This window comes from Magnolia sinica, chromosome 1 (assembly GCF_029962835.1).
Source record: "Magnolia sinica isolate HGM2019 chromosome 1, MsV1, whole genome shotgun sequence".
In the NCBI taxonomy this organism is placed as follows: Eukaryota; Viridiplantae; Streptophyta; class Magnoliopsida; order Magnoliales; family Magnoliaceae; genus Magnolia; species Magnolia sinica.
The window spans coordinates 129,609,906-129,632,700 of NC_080573.1; the positions used below are offsets into that span (position 1 = coordinate 129,609,906).

The 22,795-nt window shown below is 40.7% G+C and overlaps 1 protein-coding gene across 5 annotated transcripts in view; it reads left to right on the plus strand.

Moving 5' to 3' along the window:
* Window positions 1-2,459: 2,459 nt before the first annotated feature.
* The window catches only part of LOC131258380 (26S proteasome non-ATPase regulatory subunit 12 homolog A-like), a 29,090-nt gene continuing 8,754 nt past the window's right edge, over window positions 2,460-22,795 (plus strand). For 2 of the 5 annotated variants that reach the window (XM_058259677.1, XM_058259688.1), the window contains exons 1-6: window positions 2,460-2,577; window positions 4,591-4,779; window positions 17,411-17,518; window positions 17,697-17,801; window positions 18,511-18,567; window positions 18,704-18,900. In XM_058259677.1, coding sequence (XP_058115660.1) covers window positions 2,560-2,577; window positions 4,591-4,779; window positions 17,411-17,518; window positions 17,697-17,801; window positions 18,511-18,567; window positions 18,704-18,900 — 674 coding nt within the window. In that variant the 5' untranslated portion in view covers window positions 2,460-2,559. Of the gene's footprint in view, window positions 2,578-2,806; window positions 2,889-3,312; window positions 3,331-3,843; window positions 3,871-4,590; window positions 4,780-17,410; window positions 17,519-17,696; window positions 17,802-18,510; window positions 18,568-18,703; window positions 18,901-22,795 lie in introns of those variants that run through there. The other 3 variants (XM_058259705.1, XM_058259712.1, XM_058259697.1) reach the window with 3 other exon arrangements.

The following is a 22,795-nucleotide window of genomic DNA, read 5'->3' on the forward strand; positions in this document are numbered from 1 at the left end:
TCAATTCTCAAGGAAGGTAGCTGGATTGTAGTCAAGAGTTTTAGACATGTCGCAATACGCCATATGACTCTCTCTTTTTTTTATATGGACAAATAACTCCCTCCTTTTTAGTATTAAAGGGAAGCTGATTGCTTGTGACCCTTGGCATTGAAATATTCTTGTGACCGGGACTGTGTGGGGTCCACAAAGATATTCATGACAAATTCATTCTGCCTATTTATTTTTCGAGAACATAATGAGATAATATTCTAAAAATTAAGCAAATTCAGAACTCATAGTGAGGATTAGATGCCTAGGTGTGGCATACGTTCTATTTCATAATGATATTTCTACCTACAATTTATCCGAGTGGTAATAACCCTATGAATGACTTAGATGGCATATAAACATTATACTATAAGCTTAGGATGATGTCAATGGTGGATGCTTCTATTCTGTTATTTTTATTTTTTTTCGGTGAGGCTTACCTGAGTTTTAGACATACGTAATTTTTATAATCCTATCCTTCTGTGTTATTGAAGAGCATATGGACAGTGGATATATCATATATATATTTGTGGAACCTAGGTAGCCCCAGGCATAAATACACGTTTGTGCCCAGGTCATGGGCAACCCACTTCTCCATCGAGGAGTTCTTTTTGTTTTTCACTATGGGTCATGAAATGGTGTTATCTTGTTTAAGTTAGAGTGGACCATTTAAACAAATTTACTATAACTATGACCTATAAAATTATGCTTTTGTTATTGACTTTATAAAAATAAAAAATTCACATTCTCCATTTATGCAAATAAGAAAATTTTATTTATAACATATAAATGATTTTGATTCATCTTTTAAATGGTATAAGCCAAGTGCTACAAATGGTTTATCATAAAATGATTCAGATCATGTAACCATATCAAAGCCCACAAAAAAAAAATTTAACTCAAAATTAAAATGTATCTCATATTTACAAAGTTAAAGACAAGAACATCATTTAATGTATTTGGCAATTAAATACAATAGTCAACTTTAAGTTAATCACAGGTTTTTATTATGTAATATAGAAAATATGAGCACTTATTGACAATTTAAAAAGGAGAGGAGTTTCTTGGTATATAGCAAAAAAGTAGAGTGCTTTCGTCAACTACTCTAATTAATCTTGTGAAATTATGAAAATAGACTCATGATTTATTTTCTTTTTAAAATATTCTGTCTTTTCGTTTCTCTATGGCCTGTTTGGATGCCTGTAAGTCCTATAAGTCACTTACGAGTGAAAGTCACTTACAGGTAACTTGTTTGAATATAAGTTGTAAGGCACTTACAAGTAAACTGTTTGGATATAAGTTGTAAGTCACTTATAAATATTCTATCTGAATATAAGTTTTACGTTATTTACAGGTAAGTTAGTTTTTTTATTTGAGTAACCTTTAAGTTACTTACTAGGAATTGCTTTAAAGTGTTATAATCATATAAGAATTAATAGGATCAAATATATCATTTTAGTAAGTCCACCGAGATAAATATTTGAGCTAATTATTAGGCAAAACTAATTTCAATGTAGGCCCATGAATTCAAAAAATATATAATATGAAGCAGTAACTTAATTTAAACGTCGAGAATAAACTTTAAAATGTTAATAGCAAATATAATAATCAAATTACATTATCAATGTCTTATTTAACAATAAAAAATACATTTTTTTCATCTAAATGTAGACCTTGAGCAATAAATTTAAGCATATCCGAACTCAAGTAAACCATATCACAGGAAAAAGTGAAAATACTAATTTTGACTGTTGAAACCTTTTTAGTGCACATAGTGATCTCTATTTATCATCCAACATGTTCATAAGATCACAAATACATAGATGAGGGGAAAAAAAATAAATCAACTTGATCCATAACTTCTGTGGCCCCCTAGAAAATTTCAACAGTATACACTCAATTCACACTATTTCATGTGGTGTGTTCCACTTGATCTTTGCATATATTTAATTTTTGGGATCAAGACTTAATTTTAAATATTAAAATGGATGGACAATATGGATCAAATACATATATTACGGTGGATCCCACAGAGTCTATGCATTACTCAGCACGCAACCCCTTTATGTGGAATACTCGGCCGCGCTCACCAGTTGGCAAGAGTTCTCTTGAGAACTTTTTGAGAACTCATCGGACGTGATTTGAGTTCAAAATCTGAACGGTCCACGTGATGCAGAATCCCATGATACTTGATCTAACTTTTACTTTGATCTAAAGCATTAGTGGGCCATGACAAAAGAAAACATTTTCCTATCTTGATTTGCATCTTTCTTTTCTATGGTCCACCGGAGTTTTAAATCAGGGCGAAAATTAGTCTTTGATGGTTTCATGGGATGATGCATCACATGTACCGTTCGGATTAGAGGCCCATGATACACGTGAAAAAATGGATAAAAAAAGGTTAATGAAACTACTCTCGTTTTGAAAGGATTAAAAAAGGTTGATGAAACCTACCGTTTTAGGAGCAGAAGAGACGGAAGGCGGTAACTGCAGAGAGAGATTGCAGAGAGGGAGAGCTATTTCGACTGGTTGATGAAAGACGAGGAAATGGTGCGTTTCTCCCTCTTCCCCTCTTTTTAAAAATCCGACCGTTGAGCCTGTAAGTGACTCATAAGGAAGTGACTTCTCACCCCCATCCTCCTGCAGTTTTTTGTTAGATTTGCCTGTAAGTGACTTACAGGTTGTAAGTTACATAGTGGTGATTTTTCTCTCCCAAACGCTACCTGTAAGTGACTTCCCCGTTAAGACACTTCCCACTTACCCGACGCACACGCATCCAAATAGGCCCTTGGTCTCTCTCTCTCTCTCTCCTAGGGTTTCTCTTCCCTTTTTTTTTTTTTTTCAGATCGACTGAAAAAATGGTGAGTTTCTACGCTTTCTATCTTTAACAGATATCGAATTGCTTATTTCTCATTTCAATCGGTTTCGATATGAGCTTTGTTCATCTTTCCGCCACTGAAATTCGAAAAAAATCGAAATTTATCGGTCGTTTTTTAGAATTTTCTGAGATTGTTTACATAAGATCTTTAAATTCTCTTCTGTACTCCGCTCGATGCTTTCGTTGATTTCGACGGCGTCAGATATCTCTCTGTCAGAAGGATTTCTGTGTTTCTAGGGTTTCCTTTCTTTAGCTGGTTTTGTTCTGTATGTGGTTTTTTGTGGAGATGGAAAATTCTTTCTTTCTGCTGTTTATTTGAATAAAATGAATATACGCTAATATCCGAACTAGCGGTACTTTTGATTTGTGGTCAGTGTACTGTTGCTGCTGGGGGTGGCCTTCTGTGATCCAAGTTGTTCGTTATGGTGGGTCCCACTGTAGAATAATCCTGGCCATGTGGGCTGAAGAATTTCTCCCTTGTGTATGGAAAACTGGATGTGTTTTACTTTCAACCATACATGGCATTCTTGGTTTGGGCCAGCGGGTCAGCTTCCTGTTCGTGAGGGTCCATCTTCCAGTGGTCCAAAATTTTCACCTGGCAGACTCACTGTGGATGGACGATGGGCCAGAAATCACCTCCATGGAATAATCCTAGCCAACTTTTTTTTTCAGTTGCATATGGACTGTTCTCTGTCTTTCATTTTTAACCATCATGGCATCCATTTGTGGGCTACAAACCATATATCTAGGGTTTTTCCAGAGGTGTCATCTACAGAACCATTCACCGCAGTGAGGCCCATCTGATATGGAGCATGGATCACTTGAAGATGGGCCCGATGCCGTATTTTGGAGCAGTGTTTTAAGTATCGATGATTTCGGCCGATATATCCCACGATATATCTTGTATACCACCCGTGCGATACGAAACACACAAGTAGTGGGATATATCCCACATGTTTGATCCGGTTAGCATTCTTGATTTTCGATCCCTTTTTTTTTTTTTTTTTTTGTAAATCATGTTAAATCAGTGTTAAATTATTACAAATCCATGATTTTTCATGTTTTATGAAAATCATGAATTGTGAGCTTTGAGTTCGAGATTTAGAGGGGATGTGACGAGTTGCGGAAAAAAAATTATCAAAATTTCTTACAAATCGGTTGCAATTTGTGTCCAAACATAAAATTAAACATGTAACCCGATCTAATGATTCTTCTTTTGCTTTTGAATGTATTGATTGTGTTTCTACACTGCTTCTTTCATTTATAAATTATATGAATAGACTTTGAATATATTTGCATCAATTCAGTTAGACAGTGCATAGATTAGGCCCCCATATAAAGAAAGCCTATTAGGTGCACTTGTTTTTTGTAATTTTTTGATTTATAAGTGTGTATTGATGTCTTTTTTTAAACAATAACTGAATTTTCTTTGAAAAATTCAACCAATTTCGCAATGTTTTCCCATGTCCGTTTCCCAAGGGTGCGATATGTAACGCGATACTGATATTTTGAACACTGTTCTGGAGTAAAACACCGCTGGTTTGGGTGTATCGATTTGGAAATCAACACATTTTGCCTAGCATATCACCATAAAGTAACTTGAGCTATTCTTTGTTCTAGAGTTAATTAGTGTTTGTATCTCACAGAGAGGGATAACTGATTTTGTAATATTTGGGTATCTGCAGGAAGGGAATCTAGATGCTTCCATAGAGTCCCTTTTGAATGTGGAGAAGCAAATGAGGCTTGCTGGTGATGTCGCTGGAACCAAGAATGCTGTTATTGAAATAGTGAAGCTTTGTTATGAAGCTCGTGCATGGAAGACTCTAAATGATCAAATCATTCTTCTATCAAAGAGAAGGGGTCAGCTTAAGCAGGTAAAGACATTGAGACTTGAGAGGTTAAAATTTTCATGAATGTTTCTAATCCTGAATTTGTGAAATCTATTTCCATCTTTGTGTCTTTCTGTGGTGGGTAAGCTGAAACCTGCTCATGGTCAAGTGGGTTTCTGATTCGAAATCTTATTATCTTGATATAACCGTATGAACCCTGATGTTGGTTTGGTCACACTTGCATACTAACTGTCAGCGCATGAGGCTTAATGCTGGAAACGTGAGGATATAAAAAAATGGTTGTCCATAGGCTAGCTTGAGGTCCATGTTTTGTTCTATTTTTCTGAACTTGTGTGGTTATACATGATGTAACTTTCGGCCAATTAGTCTCATCGGAGGGCCTTACAAAATTTTGACAAAGGTGCTAGTGGCTTGGTTGTGGAAAGTGATAGGGAGTGTCATTTATGACAATCAAAGTGCATTTGTGCGTGGTCGCCAAATTCTAGATTATGCCTTAATAGCTCAAGAGTGCCTTGATTCTAGGTACAAATGTGGAGAAAAAGGAATAGTGTGCAAGCTGAATATAGAGAAAGCCTATGATCATGTTGATTGGAGCTTTCTTGACTATATGTTGCTTTAGATGGGGTGTGGCATGAAGTGGAGGAAGTGGATCCGGGAGTGTGTAGGTTAGGCGTGCATCTCGGTTCTCCTTAATGGTTCCCCAAAAGGCTTTTTCAAAAGCGCTAGGAGTCTATGCCAAGGGGACCCTTTCTCCTTTTCTCTTCCTTATGGTAGTTGAGGCCTTGGGTAGAATGCTTGCTAAAGGATAGGAGGAGGGCTTCTTTTCAAGCCACAAGATGGAGGGAATGCCCACCCTCATCTCCCATTTGCAATTTGTTGATGACACCCTCTTATTTGTGATGCCAACCTTGAAATGGTGGATAATCCGTGAACTATTGTTCACTGTTTCAAAGTGGTGTTGGGTTTAAAAGTTGACATTGCTAAGAGCAAAGATGTTTGGGGTTTGGATGGAGGTGGTTGAAGTGGAGCAGTTGGCCATTTTTTTTTTTTTTGCTTGTGCGGTTGGGGCTTTTCTGACTATGTTTGTGGGTTTGCCTTTGTGCTTGGGTAATCCGGCCAAACACCTTTGGGATAAGGTGGTGGAGAGGTTTGAAAGGAAACTTGCTAGGTGGAAAAGCTTGTGCAGCTGGGTCTTTTCCGACTATGTTTGTGGGTTTGCCTTTGTGTTTGGGTAATTCGTCCAAACACCTTTGGGATAAGGTGGTGGAGAGGTTTGAGAGGAAGCTTGTTAGATAGAAAGTTAGATATCTATCTCTTGGTGGTGATATCACGCAATGAAAGTGGCTTTATCAAATCTCCCTCTTTATTTCATGTCACTTTTCAAATGTCCGACACCAGTGCTTTTAAGTCTTGAAAAGCTTAGATGAGATTTCCTATGGCAAGGGGTGGAGGAGAAAAAAATTCATCTAGTGAGTTGGGATGAGGTTTATAAAAGCCATGAAGAGGGGGGAATAGGTATTAAGGTTCTTAAGTCTATGAACATTACGTTGCTTGGGAAATGGCTTTGGAGGTTTGGGGAGGGTGCATGAGTGCTTTGGAAAGATGTTGCCAAAGGCACTATGGGTGCTTAGAAGGGGGTTGGTGGACAAGAGACTCATAAATCTATAGAGCATCGACTTTGTGGAAAGGTCTCTTTTGTGAAGTTGGCATTGGTCAATGCTTTTAAGGCTTGAAAAGCTTAGATGAGATTTCCTATGGCAAGGGGTGGAGGAGAAGATGAAATTTCATCTAGTGAGTTGGGATGAGTATAAAAGCTATGAAGAGGGGGGAGCAGGGATTAAGGATCTAAAGTCTATGAACATCTCGTTACTTGGGAAATGGCTTTAGAGGTTTGGGGAGGGTTAAGGAGTGCTTTGGAAAGATGTTGTCAAAAGCAAGTATGGGTGCTTAGAAGGGGGTTGGTGGACAAGAGGCTCATCAGTCTATAGAGTGCCGATTGTGGAAAGGCGTCTCTTCCATGAAGTCGTCATCGGAAGGGGTCAACTTTTCGCTGGGAAATTGTGAAAAAATCATATTTCGAGAGGATGTGTGGGTTGGGATATCCTCTTTAAAAGATGAGTTCCCTACCATTTTTCGTTTGGCTTCGCACTCTTCTGTTATGGTGGCGGGTTGTTTCTCTCGCATCGGTGGGGCGGTAGTTTGGGAACCTCCATATAGGAGATTTCTCTATGATGAGGAAGTTGATAAGTTTGTGGCTCTTCATGATTGTATCCATCTTTACGTACCGATTTCTGAATTAGATAAGTTGATGTGGAAGGCCAACAAGTCAGGTGTGTTCTCCGTCAAGCCTTATTCTCTTTTGCGAGGGGGAGATCGACATAGAGGAGTGCACACCAAGTTTGTTTGGCACTATAATGTCCCTCCCAGTGTTTGAAGTATTAGTATCATTGTAAGTTTCGTTGATCGGGGATACAAAAACAATATTGTTATTACTGATAATATTGCTGATTCTTTGAAATAACATTAGGGAAACATGGGGAAAATGGTGGAATTTTTAGTGAAACTTTAAGAGACACTGAAATATAAATATTTGTTTATTTAAGAATAAAATAATAGTGAAAAAGATGCATATTTGCATATTTAGTAATCAAATAGTAAGTTTCTTTTAATGAGGCCTACAAGCATGTATCGTTGACATAGGGAAACATTGGGGAAAATGGTGGATCCATCCAACCATCCATGCATGCATGCACATACGTACATACAAACACACATGATCGATCCATCCATCCATGCATGCATACACACATACACATCCATAAAACCATCCATGTATCTATCCATCTATGGATACATCCATCCATTCATCCATGCATGCATACATATACACACATACAGACATGCATTTCATCATACAACCATGTGCCCATAAAAAAATGATTTTTTTTAAAAAATAATTAGATTTTTAGCGATATCGATACATTGGCGATACATCAGTGATATTTTTGAAATATCACTGATACACTTGTAATACAAGTGACACCTGGAATTTACATAGTCGAAAATATTGGCAATATTGATACATCGGTGATACAAAAAACACTTGGAATTTACACAGTTGAAAATATTGGTGATGCACTTTGTTTGAAGTATCCTCGATATTATCAAAATATCCGTGATGTTATCCGTAGCTCTAGCTCGGCGATACCAATAACACTGGTAGTATCAGAAATTCCCGGCATCAATGATGTATCGCCAATGTATCAATGATTCAATATTGCCAATATTTTTTAGTGTGTAAATTCCAAGCGTTGCCTGTAATGCCAATGTATCGATATTGCTAATGTATTGCCAATATTTCTATTGTGTAAATTTTTTTTTTTTTTTGAAAGATGAGGATTTCATTAAAAGAAAAAACAGAAAACGGAAACAAGGAAGATCCACGGAGATAGTAGATCGAAACTAAAATCCTAGAAAAAGATTATCACTGTCTTTAAAAGAAGCAACATGGGCGGCCCATTCGATTAAGGCTCTTTTAGCCTTAGATAGCACAAAGTCAGCAGAATTAGCCATGTCTTGAAAACAACGATTGTTTCGCTCTTCCCACACGAACCACCAAACCGCGAGGAGCGCCATCCTCCAAAGCTTAGTTTTGGACTTGCCTATTTGCACACCATGCCACGATAAAAGCAGTGTCTCAGTCTTCTTCGGCAGACACCAACTAACGTGGAAAGAGTGAAGTAAAGCCGCCCAAACAGGTTGAATGAAAGGACAGTTGACAAGAAGGTGATCGACCGTTTCTACTTCCCGCATGCAACAAAGGCAAATATTCAGAATGATCATCCCTTTGCACCTGAGGTTGTCAATAGTGAGAATCTTCTTTCTTCCTGCAAGCCAGTCGAAAGCCACCATCCTAGGAGGAGCATCATCTTTCCACAAAAATGGGGCGTGTTTGGGTTGATGGATGTCAGAAAGCTATATAGAGATCTGACAGAGAAGGATCCTTTCTTGTTAGGGTTCCATCTCAAACTGTCAACAGTAGAAGAAGAAGGCAGGATGGCTGAAAGGCATTCCAATAATTCAGCGCATTCGGCAATTTCCCAGTCGTGGAGATTTCTTCTACAACCGATACTCCAAACAGGCTTTCCGCTTATAATCTCGTAGCAGTCAGAAACAGAGACTAATTTTTGTGAGGCGAGAGAGAAGATGGTTGGAAAGCGAACTCTTAAGGGAATTGTCCCCAATCCAATTATCTTCCCAGAAACAAATGTTTGCCCCCATTGCCAAGATCGAAGCCAATACCTCTTAACCACCTTCCTTTTCAACTTGAGGATGTCCTTCCAAATGGGGGACGCCTTGTAAGAGGATGACTCCTTAGTCCAACCACCATCAGATTCCCCATATTTGAGTTTGATAACAAAGTTCCAAAAGCTCCTTGATTCCGCTCCCAAACGCCAAATCCCCTTTCCCATCAACGCACGATTCATGTCTTTGAGCACTCTAATCCCAGCCCCCCATCAACCATGCGACAGCAGACCTCCTTCCACTTAAGCAAATAGAATTTCTGCATGACCTCCGTTGCGTGCCATAAGAAGTCACGCCTTAAGCTTTCTAACGAGGCTAACACCGCGCTCGGGCATTTGAGAAGAGACACGAAGTAGATTGGGAAGTTGGACAAGGAGGCTTTAATCAGGGTAATGCGCCCACCTAATGACAGATATTGACATTTCCATCTCGTCAACATCTTCTCGCATCTGGAAGTGACTTTCTCCCACATCCTTAAGGGGGGCCTACTAGCGCAGAGTGGGAGACCAACGAAGGAAGTAGGGAAAGCAGCCGCAGTGCAACCGACGATAGCCGCCATGCCCGCGATCTCGTTGCTGTCGATGTTGATACCGAATAGCTTGGATTTCACTAGATTGACTCGCAGCCCTGAAACAACTTTGAAGCATCGAATAACAGTCCGAAGATTTTCTACCTTATTGGTACTAGCATATAAAAAAATTAGGGAGTTGTCCACATATTGGATATGAGTGATCGGGTCACGCATGCCTGGGATAGAGATCCTGAGAAGGACGTCTTCGGCTTGACCTTGTTGCAACATTCTGGATAAGGACTCCATCACAATGAGAAAAAAAAATAAATGGGGATAACGGATCGCCTTGCCTAAGTCCCCTCGAGCTCTTGAAAAAACCTTTAGGGGATCCGTTAAGAAGAACAGAAAAATGAGCGGACTCGTTGCATTCCTCCATCCAGAGCCTCTTCACTTCTTGGCGAACCCTATTGGATTCAAAAGATACTGAAGAAAAGCCCAGTCCACGTGGTCATAAGCCTTTTCGATGTCCAACTTACAGATGATGTGCTTTTTTCTTGATATGGAGGTGGAGTCCAGGCACTCGTTAGCAATGAGGGCTGTGTCCACTATCTGCCAGCCAGCAATGAAGGCATTGTGGTTGCCAGATACAATGCTTCCGATCACTCTACTGAGACGATTAGTCGGCACTTTAGCTAAGATTTTGTAGGGGGCTCCCAGAAGACTGATCGGCCTAAACTCTTTGGGAGACTGCCCCTGACATCTTTGGAATGAGGGCGATGAAGGATGCCCCCAAGCTGTTGGATAACCTGCCTCTGTCATGAAACTCAGTGAAGAACTCCATCACGTCGCCTTGGACCACCTCCCAAAAATGTTGGAAGAAAAGGATGGGGAAGTCGTCCGGGCTAGGGGCCTTGTCCCCAGCCATAGAGGCTAGAGTGCGGCTGACTTCCTCAACAGAGAAAGGGGCCTCTTGAAGATCGGCATCAGCGTCCGAGAGCCTCTTAAAAAAGAGATTATCAAGAACTGGTTTGCGCCTTTCTTCACTTTTGAGGAGAGCCGCGAAATAACGAACAGATTCATTGGCTATTCTGGCTTTGTCTTCAATCCGGGTACCATTGACGAGGAGACTGCTGATCCAGTTGTTCCTGGCGTGCATACTAGTCACACTGTGGAAGAACCTGGTGTTACGATCCCCTTCCTTTAGCCAAGAAACTCTAGCCTTCTGCTTCCACGAAATTTCCTTTTGCAGCGCCCTACCTTCTAGGTCTTGAATAATCTGAATTCTTCTAGCCATAATGTCTGTAGACATGGGAGTCCCTTCAGCCTGAGAATCGATTCTTTGCAATTCAGCAAGCAGAGCATCGGCTTTCTGCTCTTTACCACAAAATTCATTGAAACTCCATTCCTTCAGTGCGGCCTTCAGATGTTTCAGTTTGGAGCTAAGCTTGAACCCTACATAACCTTCAACCAAGAATGTCGACCACCAATCCTTGACCATCTTCTTGAAGCCGTTTATCTTTAACCACGAGCAGTCGAACCGAAAAGGCTTAGGACCCCAGTTTTGATCCTCCACATCTAGGAGGATAGGGTAGTGATCCGGTGACTCTGGGAAGGGCGGATTGGGAGGAAGAGGGGTGCGAGTCGAGCCAAGCAGTAGATACGAGGAACCTGTCAAGTTTGGAAAGAGTTGGAGTGGCCTGGCCATTGGACCAGGTGAATCTAGCGCCAAGCAACGAGAGGTCCACCAGCTCGTGATTTTCAATCCACCGAGAGAAGGCAGCCTTCGCAGGAGTGACGCCATGGCCATGGGACTTTTCGTCCGGGTATCTGATGATATTGAAATCTCCCATGATGCAGCAGGGCCCTGAAAATCTGAGGATGGAATCGGACAACTCTTCCCTAGAACTGAGGCCTGCAGGAATCAAGATTCGGGCCATAGACAGAGGAGAGGAGACATAAGAAGCCTGAAGATGTGTGCTGAAGAATCACTGAGACTAAGAAGGACTAGTCCAACTGGTGAGGAGGGACCAAATGGAGGACTTCCAGGCAACAATTATACCTCTTGCGCTACTGATAGCATCCAGAGAGATCCACTTGATGTCTTTGCACTTCCATAGGGTACTCAGGAGCCGCTCGTTGCAACCAAAAACCTTTAACTCCCGAAAACAGACCATATCTGGATTGGAGCGATCGCAGATGTCCTTGATAAGGCATCGTTTCTGCTTGGATCCAACGCCTCTGACATTCCAAGAAAGCAACTTCATTAATCAAACAAACTTCCCCGGCTGCCCTGGCTCCTCCCCCTACCAGAGGAGACCTCTGAGTGTGAAAGACCATCCGCAAGACTTAGCAGCTCTCTCCTGCTCTCGGATCTGGTGCGGCGAGTTCTTGGAGACTTCGAGTTTGATAGAGGGCTACCACGGTTCTCAATGTAGTGAAGGAGAGCTAAAAAGTCTTCTGGGCAGTCTTCAAAAGAGAGACCTAGATACCTCCCAACATGCCGCATGACATCTCTGATTCACTTTTTCTAGTGAATGGTGTCAATGAGTGTAGCTCTAATCGGATTGTCTTCAATATGGTTGTCTGCAACCTGAGCAGATTCAGAAGTGACTTCGAGGCAGACCTGCAGAGGTTCTGCTTCAATAACGTCGGTGTCTGGTTGTTCTTGAAATAACGTTAGAAGGCTATGCTCGGTCCAGTTGCGGAGAGAAGATTCCGGGGAAGAGGGCATGAATGACGGGGAGGATGGGTTGTCTGACTGGTAAGAGCCTTGGTCGAGCTCCGAACATTCTAGTTACGGGGGATTCCTGGAAGAATGGGCGAACCGCAGAGGGGTGGAGGTGGACCGTGACTGCTGTCTGCTGCCATACTTAGAAGCTGATAACGGCCTGATATTTTGTTACATGTGATTCGACTGGTCAACAACTTGGATCATGGCTGGGGAAACCGAAGCGGAAGGGGGAAGATCAGACCTCTCTCTGGAAGATATACCTATCCTGCAATTAGCATTTGAATTTGTAAGAAGTGAAAGATTTAAATTGCACGGGTCCGGATTCGGAAGGCGTAGGACATGGGACCCGAGAAGGTCTGAAATGGACGGTTGATATGAAACATAAGATGCCTGATATTGGCCCTGACCCCCATCGATGAGGGGGAGTTGTGTTTGAATGGTATCCGATCAGCTCTGGAGTTGCCATGTGACCAAGGGGAGGGACCCCCTGAGAATGAATGACCAGAAGCAAAGTGATGGGAAGAAACTCTGCGAACACGTGGTTCCATCATCGGCAACTGGGCTACACACGTGGCCTTTGCTCCAGCAAGATCAGAAGAGGGACCACCATGTGTCGAGGGAAAGGCCTCGATCATGACAGGAGACCGGCTATTGCCGGTAGCGGGTCGATCAACTGGCCTCATCTTGGACGGAGAAATGCCACGTGGAAGAGTAGCATTGGTGTGATCCCGATGGGCCGCTGAGAAAGCGCCATGCGTCTGCCTGAGAACCTGCAGTCGTCATGATGAGGGCCTGCAGCCTCGGCAATGGGGAAAAGGCGCACTTGGATGGTTCACATTCGGTCGAAGGACGCGTGTCGAGACCTCCGAAACCCACACCCTATCAGGCGACGCAGGAGCGCCACGCATACTGAGCGACGTCTACTCTTTGACAGACGCAATAATGGCCGTAGGGAGAGCAGTAGAGTGGGTATCCGGTACTCCCCAGGAGTACTGAGGTCGTGATCCCGCGTCGTCTTCCTCCGCTCCCCTGGACGTGGCTGGATAGGGAAGAGAGTCCTGAGCTAGTCGCCCCACCTTGGAAGTGGGCCATCCTTCTCCTCCAGCTGCACTGGAAGAGGGATTTCTCTCCTTACTCCATGGACTTGGATGTGGGACGGAAGGGCCAAACCTTTCGTGCAGTGGATTCGCATTCTAGCCACCGCCATATCCTCGCCTAACTTGGTTTTGCTGTCGAGCTCGATCAATGTACCTAGGAGCTTGGCTACGGCGATGAAGAACTTGTTATCCCAGATGTCAAGGGGAATGCCCCAAATGAGGACCCAAATGTCCTATGGACCCAAACAGAGAAAATTCTTCCTAGCTCTGAACCTTTTGTGTAAATTCAATGTGTCACTTGTATTGTCCGTGTATCAGTGATATTTTGATAATATTGCCAAAATTTTGTTTATTAAAAAAATTCAGTTTAATTTTTTTATGGGCTCATGGTTGTATGCTATGCAATGTTCAATTTTTCGATGCTAATATCGTGATATTATCGTTATCACAACCAATGTTAAAATATTTTTATTGCGTAATGCATCGCACCCTTGGTATACAGATACATATCAGTTATCATATGGGATATATCGGTTGTATCGCGTAATGTATCACCATTGTTGGGAAACATGCGATCATTTTGTTGGGGGGGGGGGGGGGGCACTCCTACCTGAGAACCTGCAGCCGTCATGATGAGGGCCTGCATCCTCAGCAATGGGGAAAAGGTGCTCGCCACTTGGATGGCTCACGTCTGGTCGAAGGATGCGTGTCGAGACCTCCGAAACCCACACTCGATCAGGCGACGCAGGAGCGCCACGCGTACTGAGCGACGTCTGCTCTTTGACAGACGCGATAATGGCCGTAGGGAGAGCAGTAGAGTGGGTATCCCGTACTACCCGGGAGTACTGAGGTCGTGATCCCGCATCGTCTTCCGCCGCTCCCCTGGACGTGGCTGGAGAGGGAAGAGAGTCCTTAGCTAGTTGCCCCACCTTGGAAGTGGGCCATCCTTCTCCTCCAGTTGCACTGGAAGAGGGATCTCTCTCCCTACCGCATGGACTCGGATGTGGGACGGAAGGGCCAAACCTTTCGTACGGTGGATTCGCATTCTAGCCACTGCCATCTCCTCACCTAAGTTGGTTTTTCTGTCGAGCTCGATCAACGTACCCAGGAGCTTGGCTGCGGCGATGAAGAACTCGTCATCCCAGATGTCAAGGGGAATGCCCCAGATGAGGACCCAAATGTCCTCCGACCCAAACAGAGAAAATTCTTCCTAGCTCTGAACCTTTTGTGTAAATTCAACGTCACTTGTATTGTCCGTGTATCAGTGATATTTTGATAATATTGCCAAAATTTTGTTTATTAAAAAAATTCAGTTTAATTTTTTTATGGGCTCATGGTTGTATGCTACGCAGTGTTCATTTTTTCGATGCTAATATTGTGATATTATCGTTATCACAACCAATGTTTAAAATATTTTTATTGCGTAATGCATCTCACCCTTGGGATACAGATACATATCAGTTATCATATGGGATATATCGGTTGTATCGCGTAATGTATCACCGTTGTTGGGAAACATGCGATCATTGGGAAATTGGTCAAAATTTTTAATGAAACTTTAGGGATTATTGAAAAAGACATCAATACATACTTGGAAATCAAAACATTGCAAAAAAAATTACACATAATAGGGTTTTCCTTTGTATGATGTCCTAATATATGCGCTTTCCAACTGAACTGATGCGAGTATATTCAAAGGTATAATTTATAAACGTAAGAAGATATGTATGGAAACACAAATAATACATTCAAAAGCAAAAGAAGAATCACTAGATCAGGTTACATACATGTTTAATTTTGTGTTTGGATACAAAGATTGCAACTGATTTGCGAGAAATTGAGAAATTTTGATTTTTCTCAATTTTCCGTAACTTGACCCATCTCCCATAAATCTTGAAATCGAAGTTCCAAATCCATGATTTTTCATGGAAAATATGAAGAATCATAGATTTGTAACCGTTTAACATTGGTTTAACGTGATTTATAACAAAAACATGGATCAAAAATCGAAAATGCTCACTGGATCAAATAGGTGGGATATATCGGCACTACCTGTGTGTTTCGTATCGCATAGGTGGGATACAAGATATATCGTGGGACATATCGGCTGATATCGTTGATATTTAAAACACTGATCACAACATGCACGATATTGAGACGATTTAACATTGGTTTAATGTGATTTATAACAAAAACATGAATCAAAAATCGAAAATGCGCATTGGATCAAATAGGTGGGATATATCAATATCGCCGAGTTGGAGCTATGAATAATATCGGGGATACTCCGAACAATGGTCCCTCCTAAGATAACGGCTTTTGATTAGTTGGTGGATAGGAAGAAAGTCCTATCTATCGGTAACCTTCAAAAAAGAGCTATGATCATCTCTAATATTTGTATGCTATGTGTGCAAGATGAGGAATCAGTTGATCATCTCTTTGTGCGAATCAGTTGATCATCTCTTTGTGCATTGCCTTTTTCTGAATCCAATTTGGGCAGACATTCTGGGCCGCTTTAAGGTGATGTGGTCAGCTTTGGCTTTGGTGGATCTCCTCTTTAGTGCTTGGCATGGGGTAGGCCTTGGGAAGAGGAAGATAGCACTTTGGAGAATGGCTTTGCTTGCTATTTGGTGGGCTGTTTGGGAAGAAAGGAATGACAGATGCTTTAATAATGTTAGCAAGTCGGGGGAAGGCACATCCCAAAGGGTTGATTATATAATTGGCTTCTTGTTCCCCTTCTTTAAAGGATTGTAATTTGGATTTTCTTAGGTTGTAGTTCAGCTGCCTTCTCGGTGGCCCTCTTTTTTTTTTTTTCGTTTTCTTTTGTTTGTAATAAAAGTTCTGTCATAAAAAAAGGTGTAATGGTTATATGGAGCATTCAAGTTCTCAGTTGATTCACATTCACTGGGTTATTGATTTATTGGAATAAGATACTTTTTGCAAGTTGTTAGTGGACACTAACAGAAAATGTAGAGTTTGGAGTTTGGACATTATGAAGGGGCACAATTAAATGCTTGAACACTTGGCACGACCTCAGTTACTGTTTCTGTTCACGGAGTTGATAGTAAAGACAATTTCCTCTTTTAACTTTGCAGTTGGGCCAGGAGTAGTTGGGTCTTTACTGAAACATCACTTAATTGTGGGGGGAAGGGTGATGCTCTAGGTACTCAGAGGAAACTTTTAAATGGGAGTAGGGCCAGCATGGTGCTCACATTAATAACCTACAACCTACCTATCCCTTTTTTGAAAAATTTCAGGAAGGCCTTGCTGAAGAAGTTTGCTCATAGTGTGAGTGGAGACTCGAGCTTCAATTTATCCAAAATGGCTTCTTCTTTCGGTTTTATGTGGTTTGTGCCGGATAGGTTATACTTGTTGTCTGAGGGCTTCTTGTGATTCTTCCTGCTGCTCTATTGCTTCTCCCCATGCTTCTTTGGGATTGTCTAAAAATATTGGTGTAGGTGGCCCCACCAGTGTTCCCAAAGAATGTAAAAACAAATCACCTAATTTTACGAGTTAAGGCCAACTGCTACAATGGGTGCTTTATGCAAGATAATGATATCCTACATTGTCTGACAGTTGGCAGCTGATTGTCCTTTGCATTTTAACTCATTTATCAGACTTAGGCGTTGTCTTGTAGATGCCTAAAAACGTGTTCATCTCATTTTACTTAACAGTAATTATTTATTAGAGATCTTGATCTCTAGCGCATAACTACCGTTAACTAAAATGAGATGGAAGTCATTATGCATTAGAAATCAAGATCTATAATACTGCATAATTACTGTTGATTAAAACCAGACAAACTCTTTTTTGGGTGTCTACTAGACCGGGCGTATATTTTATTTATAGCTCTTGATATGCGATGCCCTTAAGGTCTCATATCTACCTAAACTTGGTTAACACTATTTGATTGTGTACATACGGACAATTCATCTTGGATTTTATGCTGGATTGTTTTGTTTTTTAATGACTTTGGTTGTCACTAATCACTGGTTCATTTGCTGCATGCAGGCAGTAACTGCAATGGTCCAACAAGCAATGCAATACATTGATGAGACCCCAGATATTGAAGCCCGTATAGAGCTAATCAAAACACTGAACACTGTCTCTGCTGGCAAGGTGATCCCTTTTGATGAGTTGGGAGATGGCTCCTATCTCGCTTGTACCTTTTTGCAGTTCTGGCTCTCATCCTTTTCTTTTCCATTTTAGGTGTTGTATTTGATTTATCCACACAACTGACCACAATTAGTTGCAATAAGGCTAAGATGATGATTTGATTTATCCACACACATTGCAGATATATGTGGAAATAGAAAGGGCACGGCTGATCAAGAAGCTTGCAAAGATTAAGGAAGAACAGGGCCTTATTGCTGAGGCAGCTGATTTGATGCAAGAAGTTGCTGTAAGTGTAGTCCAGGATCTTAATATCCTTCTAAAATTTTCAGCAATCAATCTGACTTTTAAGGCTGTTGATGGGCTTTAGCTTGGCCTAGCCAATGTGAAATTTGAATAGGCCTGCCTCGAACAGTTCAAAAAAATCTAGGCCTAAGATGACCCTAGGCCCACCCTGTTGACAGCCCTACTTATCCTGTAGATGAATGTTTGTTTTCTTTTAATTATACTTGGCTTTAAAGAGCAATTAGTGCTTGAGTTATGAAAGTTTGGTTTCTTCAGCAGCAGTAGGCATGTCAATGGGTCGGGTCAGGGTCAGCCTGAGCCACCTGGAAATACAAAGCCTGAGCTGACGTGGATCCAAAATGGCTAAAGTTTTTAGGTCCAAGCCTGATTTGATTGAAAATTGGTCAACTTTAAGCAATGTCTACTTGCATATTATCAGTATGAAAGACATAAATGTTCAAAAAATATGCATCAATTTTATTATCATAGCCCAGTCCCAACCTGACAAAACCGGGCAGACCTATGTCCATGACCTTGAGCCTAGCCCGATCAAGATTCGGAAATGAATTTCTAGACCTGACCCAATCCAACTGTTGGGCCTTCAAGTCTTGGTGCGAACCTGGTCTGCGACGGGCCAGGCCTAACTGATGGTCCGGCCCGATTTGTTGTCCCAATTTTCCTTAGCATTGCCTTCTATTGATACTGTGTTGCAGGTGGAAACATTTGGAGCAATGGCGAAAACAGAGAAGATAGCATTCATCCTTGAACAAGTATGACCATTATTTTACCGTTTGTTTCTTGCTGACCACTTGTGGGCTTTATTTATTAATGGATGATGCTTATAGCAGATGGATGCTAATGCTAGTTTGTGTCCTAACTGATCTAATGAATTTTTGAACTCTACAGGTTCGTTTGTGTTTGGACCGTCAAGATTATGTGCGAGCACAGATCCTGTCAAGGAAAATTAGTCCTCGAGTATTTGATGCAGATACTTCAAAAGAGAAGAAAAAGCCCAAGGAAGGTGATAATATCGTTGAAGAGGCTCCTGCAGATATACCTTCACTATTGGAGTTGAAAAGGATCTACTATGAATTAATGATCCGGTATGGTGACATTGGCTTCTTCATCCATTTTTTTTTTTTTATTTATAAAAATTTCCTTGGCTCAATTTAAACTGAAATATTGATGAAAAGAAGGAAAAAAGAAATTCTCAAATCAAACCCCTGCCATGTAAGGGAAACCTTTTCCTCTTTCGGTGTTCTATTTTCTTTAAAAACTTCTTGGCTCAATTTAAACTGAAATATTGATGAAAAAATGAAAAAATAAATTCTCACATCAAACCCTTGGCCATGTAAGGGAACCCTTTTCCTCTTTTCTTTCTGTTTTTTATTTTCTTTAAAAACTTCCATGTAGCTGATCTGATCGAAACCTTCAGTCTTTTCTTCTTGAACTTAATTTGAATGGGTATGCATATGAGTGCAGGAATCTGACACAGTGACATTGATGTGTGTTTGGATTCTTTGTACCCTGATAAACAGGCTGCATACACTTAGCTGTATATTTTAATTTTATTCAGTTCAGAAAACAAAATACAAGGTAGGTAGTTACTGCCAAACTGCATCTTAAGACAGGAGTGCTATTATTTTTTATATCATCTCCAAGATACTGTATATAGTTATTTATCTATGCCAGTATGATGTAGGGCGTGGCACAGATACAGTCCTAGCATGTTTGGACCAAAATATGGTGAATTGTAAATTGACCATAACTTTTGATCCAGGTATCGTTACGGGACGCACGACCTATCAATCTTTATTGTAACGGGCCATCCGGGGTGAATCGACCCACAATGTGGGCTGCGTCAGTTCGTTTCACAAGAAAACACAAGCTGCCGGTTCAAAAACGGGATTTTAGAAAAAATTACTAGTTTTAGTAATTTCGATTTTTGTCATGTTCCTTATTTTTAGAGTTTTTGGATTTTTTAAAAAAATAGAAATAGCTCCTAATCATGCTAGGACTCCTTTAGTAAGGTTTATCTAGATTTTCTATTTTGGCCATTTTGGGTAAATTTTATTTTAGTTGAATTAGGACTCTTAATTAGGGTTAGTAATTTGCTATTTTTGGTAATTATGAATTAGGGTTTATTTTTCTTAATTATTACTGATGTAATGGAGTAATCGAAGGCAATTTGCACATTATTTGAATAAAAAATTGATGTAGGACAATTAACCACTCGCTCTAAAAACTCGAACTGTTAGAGTATAGCAAATTAATCTTTATCTCATAGCCCAGGCCCCACATCGCATGGGTTAGGACCTCGGCCGAACCCCCTTCGTGGGCCCCAGATCACATGGACCACCCACCCTGAGTGTGTCCCCGTATCCCACGGGCTACCCCACTTGAGTCCGGTGTGAAATGCACATTAATCACCCCCGGTGAGGAGTCTCAAACACGAGACCTCCCCCGTGGGCCCCAAATCACATGGGTCACCCACCCCGAGTGTGTCCTTGCATCCCACAAGTGACCCCACTTGAGCCCGGTGTGAAAATGCCCCTGCATTAAAAATTATTTGAGTTTTATCAAATTTTTTTTTTTTTTTCTTGTGGATTCAAGAAAATATCCTTGTGGATTCAAGGTTTTTATCACTTGAGGAAGACGGTGATCTTTCTCATTATCCCTTCACAACCTTTCCTGCATCACAGTAGCTAGTATTATCAGGAGTAATTACAGTATAAAATACTGATAGGTCAGCTAGAGCACCTTTACAAATGCTATTATGATAATAGAAATAGAAACAGACCTGATACAATTGGGAAAATTTTAAAGTAAGAACTAATTGGATATGAATAGCTGGTTATGAATCGGAGACTTGCGTTTGTGTCTTGGATTTTGTTAAATGGAGAGTTGCATTCCCCTACCATGTTTGTGACTGTGAGTATCTGCATCTTGGTACCAGATTAAAGTAGCTAGGTTATTGTAACTAGTTAGTTTTATATGTGAATGAAACAATATTTCATACAATCTCTAGAAGAGTTACGTGTACCCAATTGTGTAGCATCTGCAGGTAGCACACGACCTTTTTTTTTTTTTTTTTTTAAAGGCTACATTATTACTTATTTAAAATCATTAGCTAGTTATGATCTTATATTTGTTTTACCTCCAAGAGTACTTTGAGTAGTTTGTAAATTAGTATGGATAGACAATAATTAGCTACCAGCTTTTACTCTATGGTGCACCCTGGGACATGGGCTTCCCATGCCGCTCATGAATTAGTATGAAAACATTTGAACATGTGATTTTTCTTCTGCACAGAAGAATCCGGTTATCATAGTTTTATTCCATTTTGTGACCTCATGTTGCTGATTTTGTTTGTTTGTCTTCCCAATCGTCTCCAGATTTAGACGTTCTATATGTTGCACTTTGAGAACTGATGCTAGTTATTCTATTTATTTGTTTCCTGTTGAATTGTGAGTGCATTTTGGTAACCGTGCAGGCTATATTTGTGTTCCATGAATCAATTTGGCTACGTGTTCCATTGGTTGGTCATTAGAGTTGACTCATGTCAATTTTGAGTGATCAAGCCAAGCTAAGGTTTTGATCTACCATGCTAGAATTTGGTAAAAAAGTCAGCAGATTTATAAAACAAGTAATCAAAGAGTTGACATGTTGAGAAATGAAGCATTAGATATCAACATGGAGGAATGTGATTTGCAGGTATTGTGTTGTGTAAAATTGGTGGGTTAGCCCTAACGATTAGAATTTAGGAACCTAAAAAACCCTTTAGTATGATCTTTCAGAAAAAAAACCTCTAGTATGTTTAAAGAAGCTGTCCAGGGGAAGTTGTTAGTTATTACCGCATGGAGGTAGGGTTACTCTTGCTAAGATATTGTGTTTGGTGGTAGAATTACCTATTTTGAGGTATTTGGGCATCATAGGCAACTGGCAGATGGTAAGCTTCACCACGTATTCCATGCATTACCCACATGTCATTTTTTTTAATTGCATTATATGGGAATCATAGTGCATGACTGTAAGATTTTCCTCCAAATCGGGGCTCAAATCAAACAGCAAAAAATGCTGAATGTCAAATATGAAAGGAGTTGCCACCGATTACTTTCAAGCAATGCTACTTGTGGTGAAATGGAAACCAAATTCAGAAAAATAGTCCAAATGGTCTGAATTTTCTGGTGATTCTAGGTAAGATCCTTGGTTACATAGAAAGGAAGGTGTGAGGCACCTTTCTCTGCCCGCAAATGCAGTCTCTAATTTTGACCGCGTAAAATTCAATGTAGAATAAATTTCTGCATGTTGCAGAATTTTCGGAAAATCAAAACAAAAGAAATGAAGGAAGAATGTTGGATATAAGAATCTTGTTTGAACTCCAGCTCGTGATCAGTTTCAAATAGAACTGCAGGGTCTTGATCTTCCTTGTGGCTGGATTTACAAAGGAAATGAAGGGCCTGTTTGGATTTGTTGAAATATAAATTGAGGAAAAGTCATTTTCGTGAAAATGGCGTTTCAATTGTTTGTTTTTGTAAATTTCTTAGAAATGCCGTTTCCATTTGCTCCCATTTCCCTAAAATGCCCTTTTCCGTTTCCTTGCCCAAACTTAAGAAACATCGTTTCAAAGAAATTAAGTGAAGTGAGAGAAAATAACCAATCTTTTTATAAAGTGCCCCATAGGCAAGCATATGTCACTGCCCATCTTCTAATTGCTACGTGCAACCATCCATCTTCAAGTACCCCACGTGTGCTAGTGTGCCCTATGTGCAGCATGTGCCACCATCCATCTTAAAGCACCTCACATGTGCTATTCTGCCACATGTGTAACTTAAGCTATCGTGTATCTTTTAGTGACTCATGTTTCAATGTGTGACACACCCCAATGTGCCACCCTCATCTTCAAAACACCCTACATGTGCCACGTGCTATCGAGCCACATTCAATATGGCCACCTTCCATATTTAAGTGCTTCATGTGTGCGATGTTCCAATATGC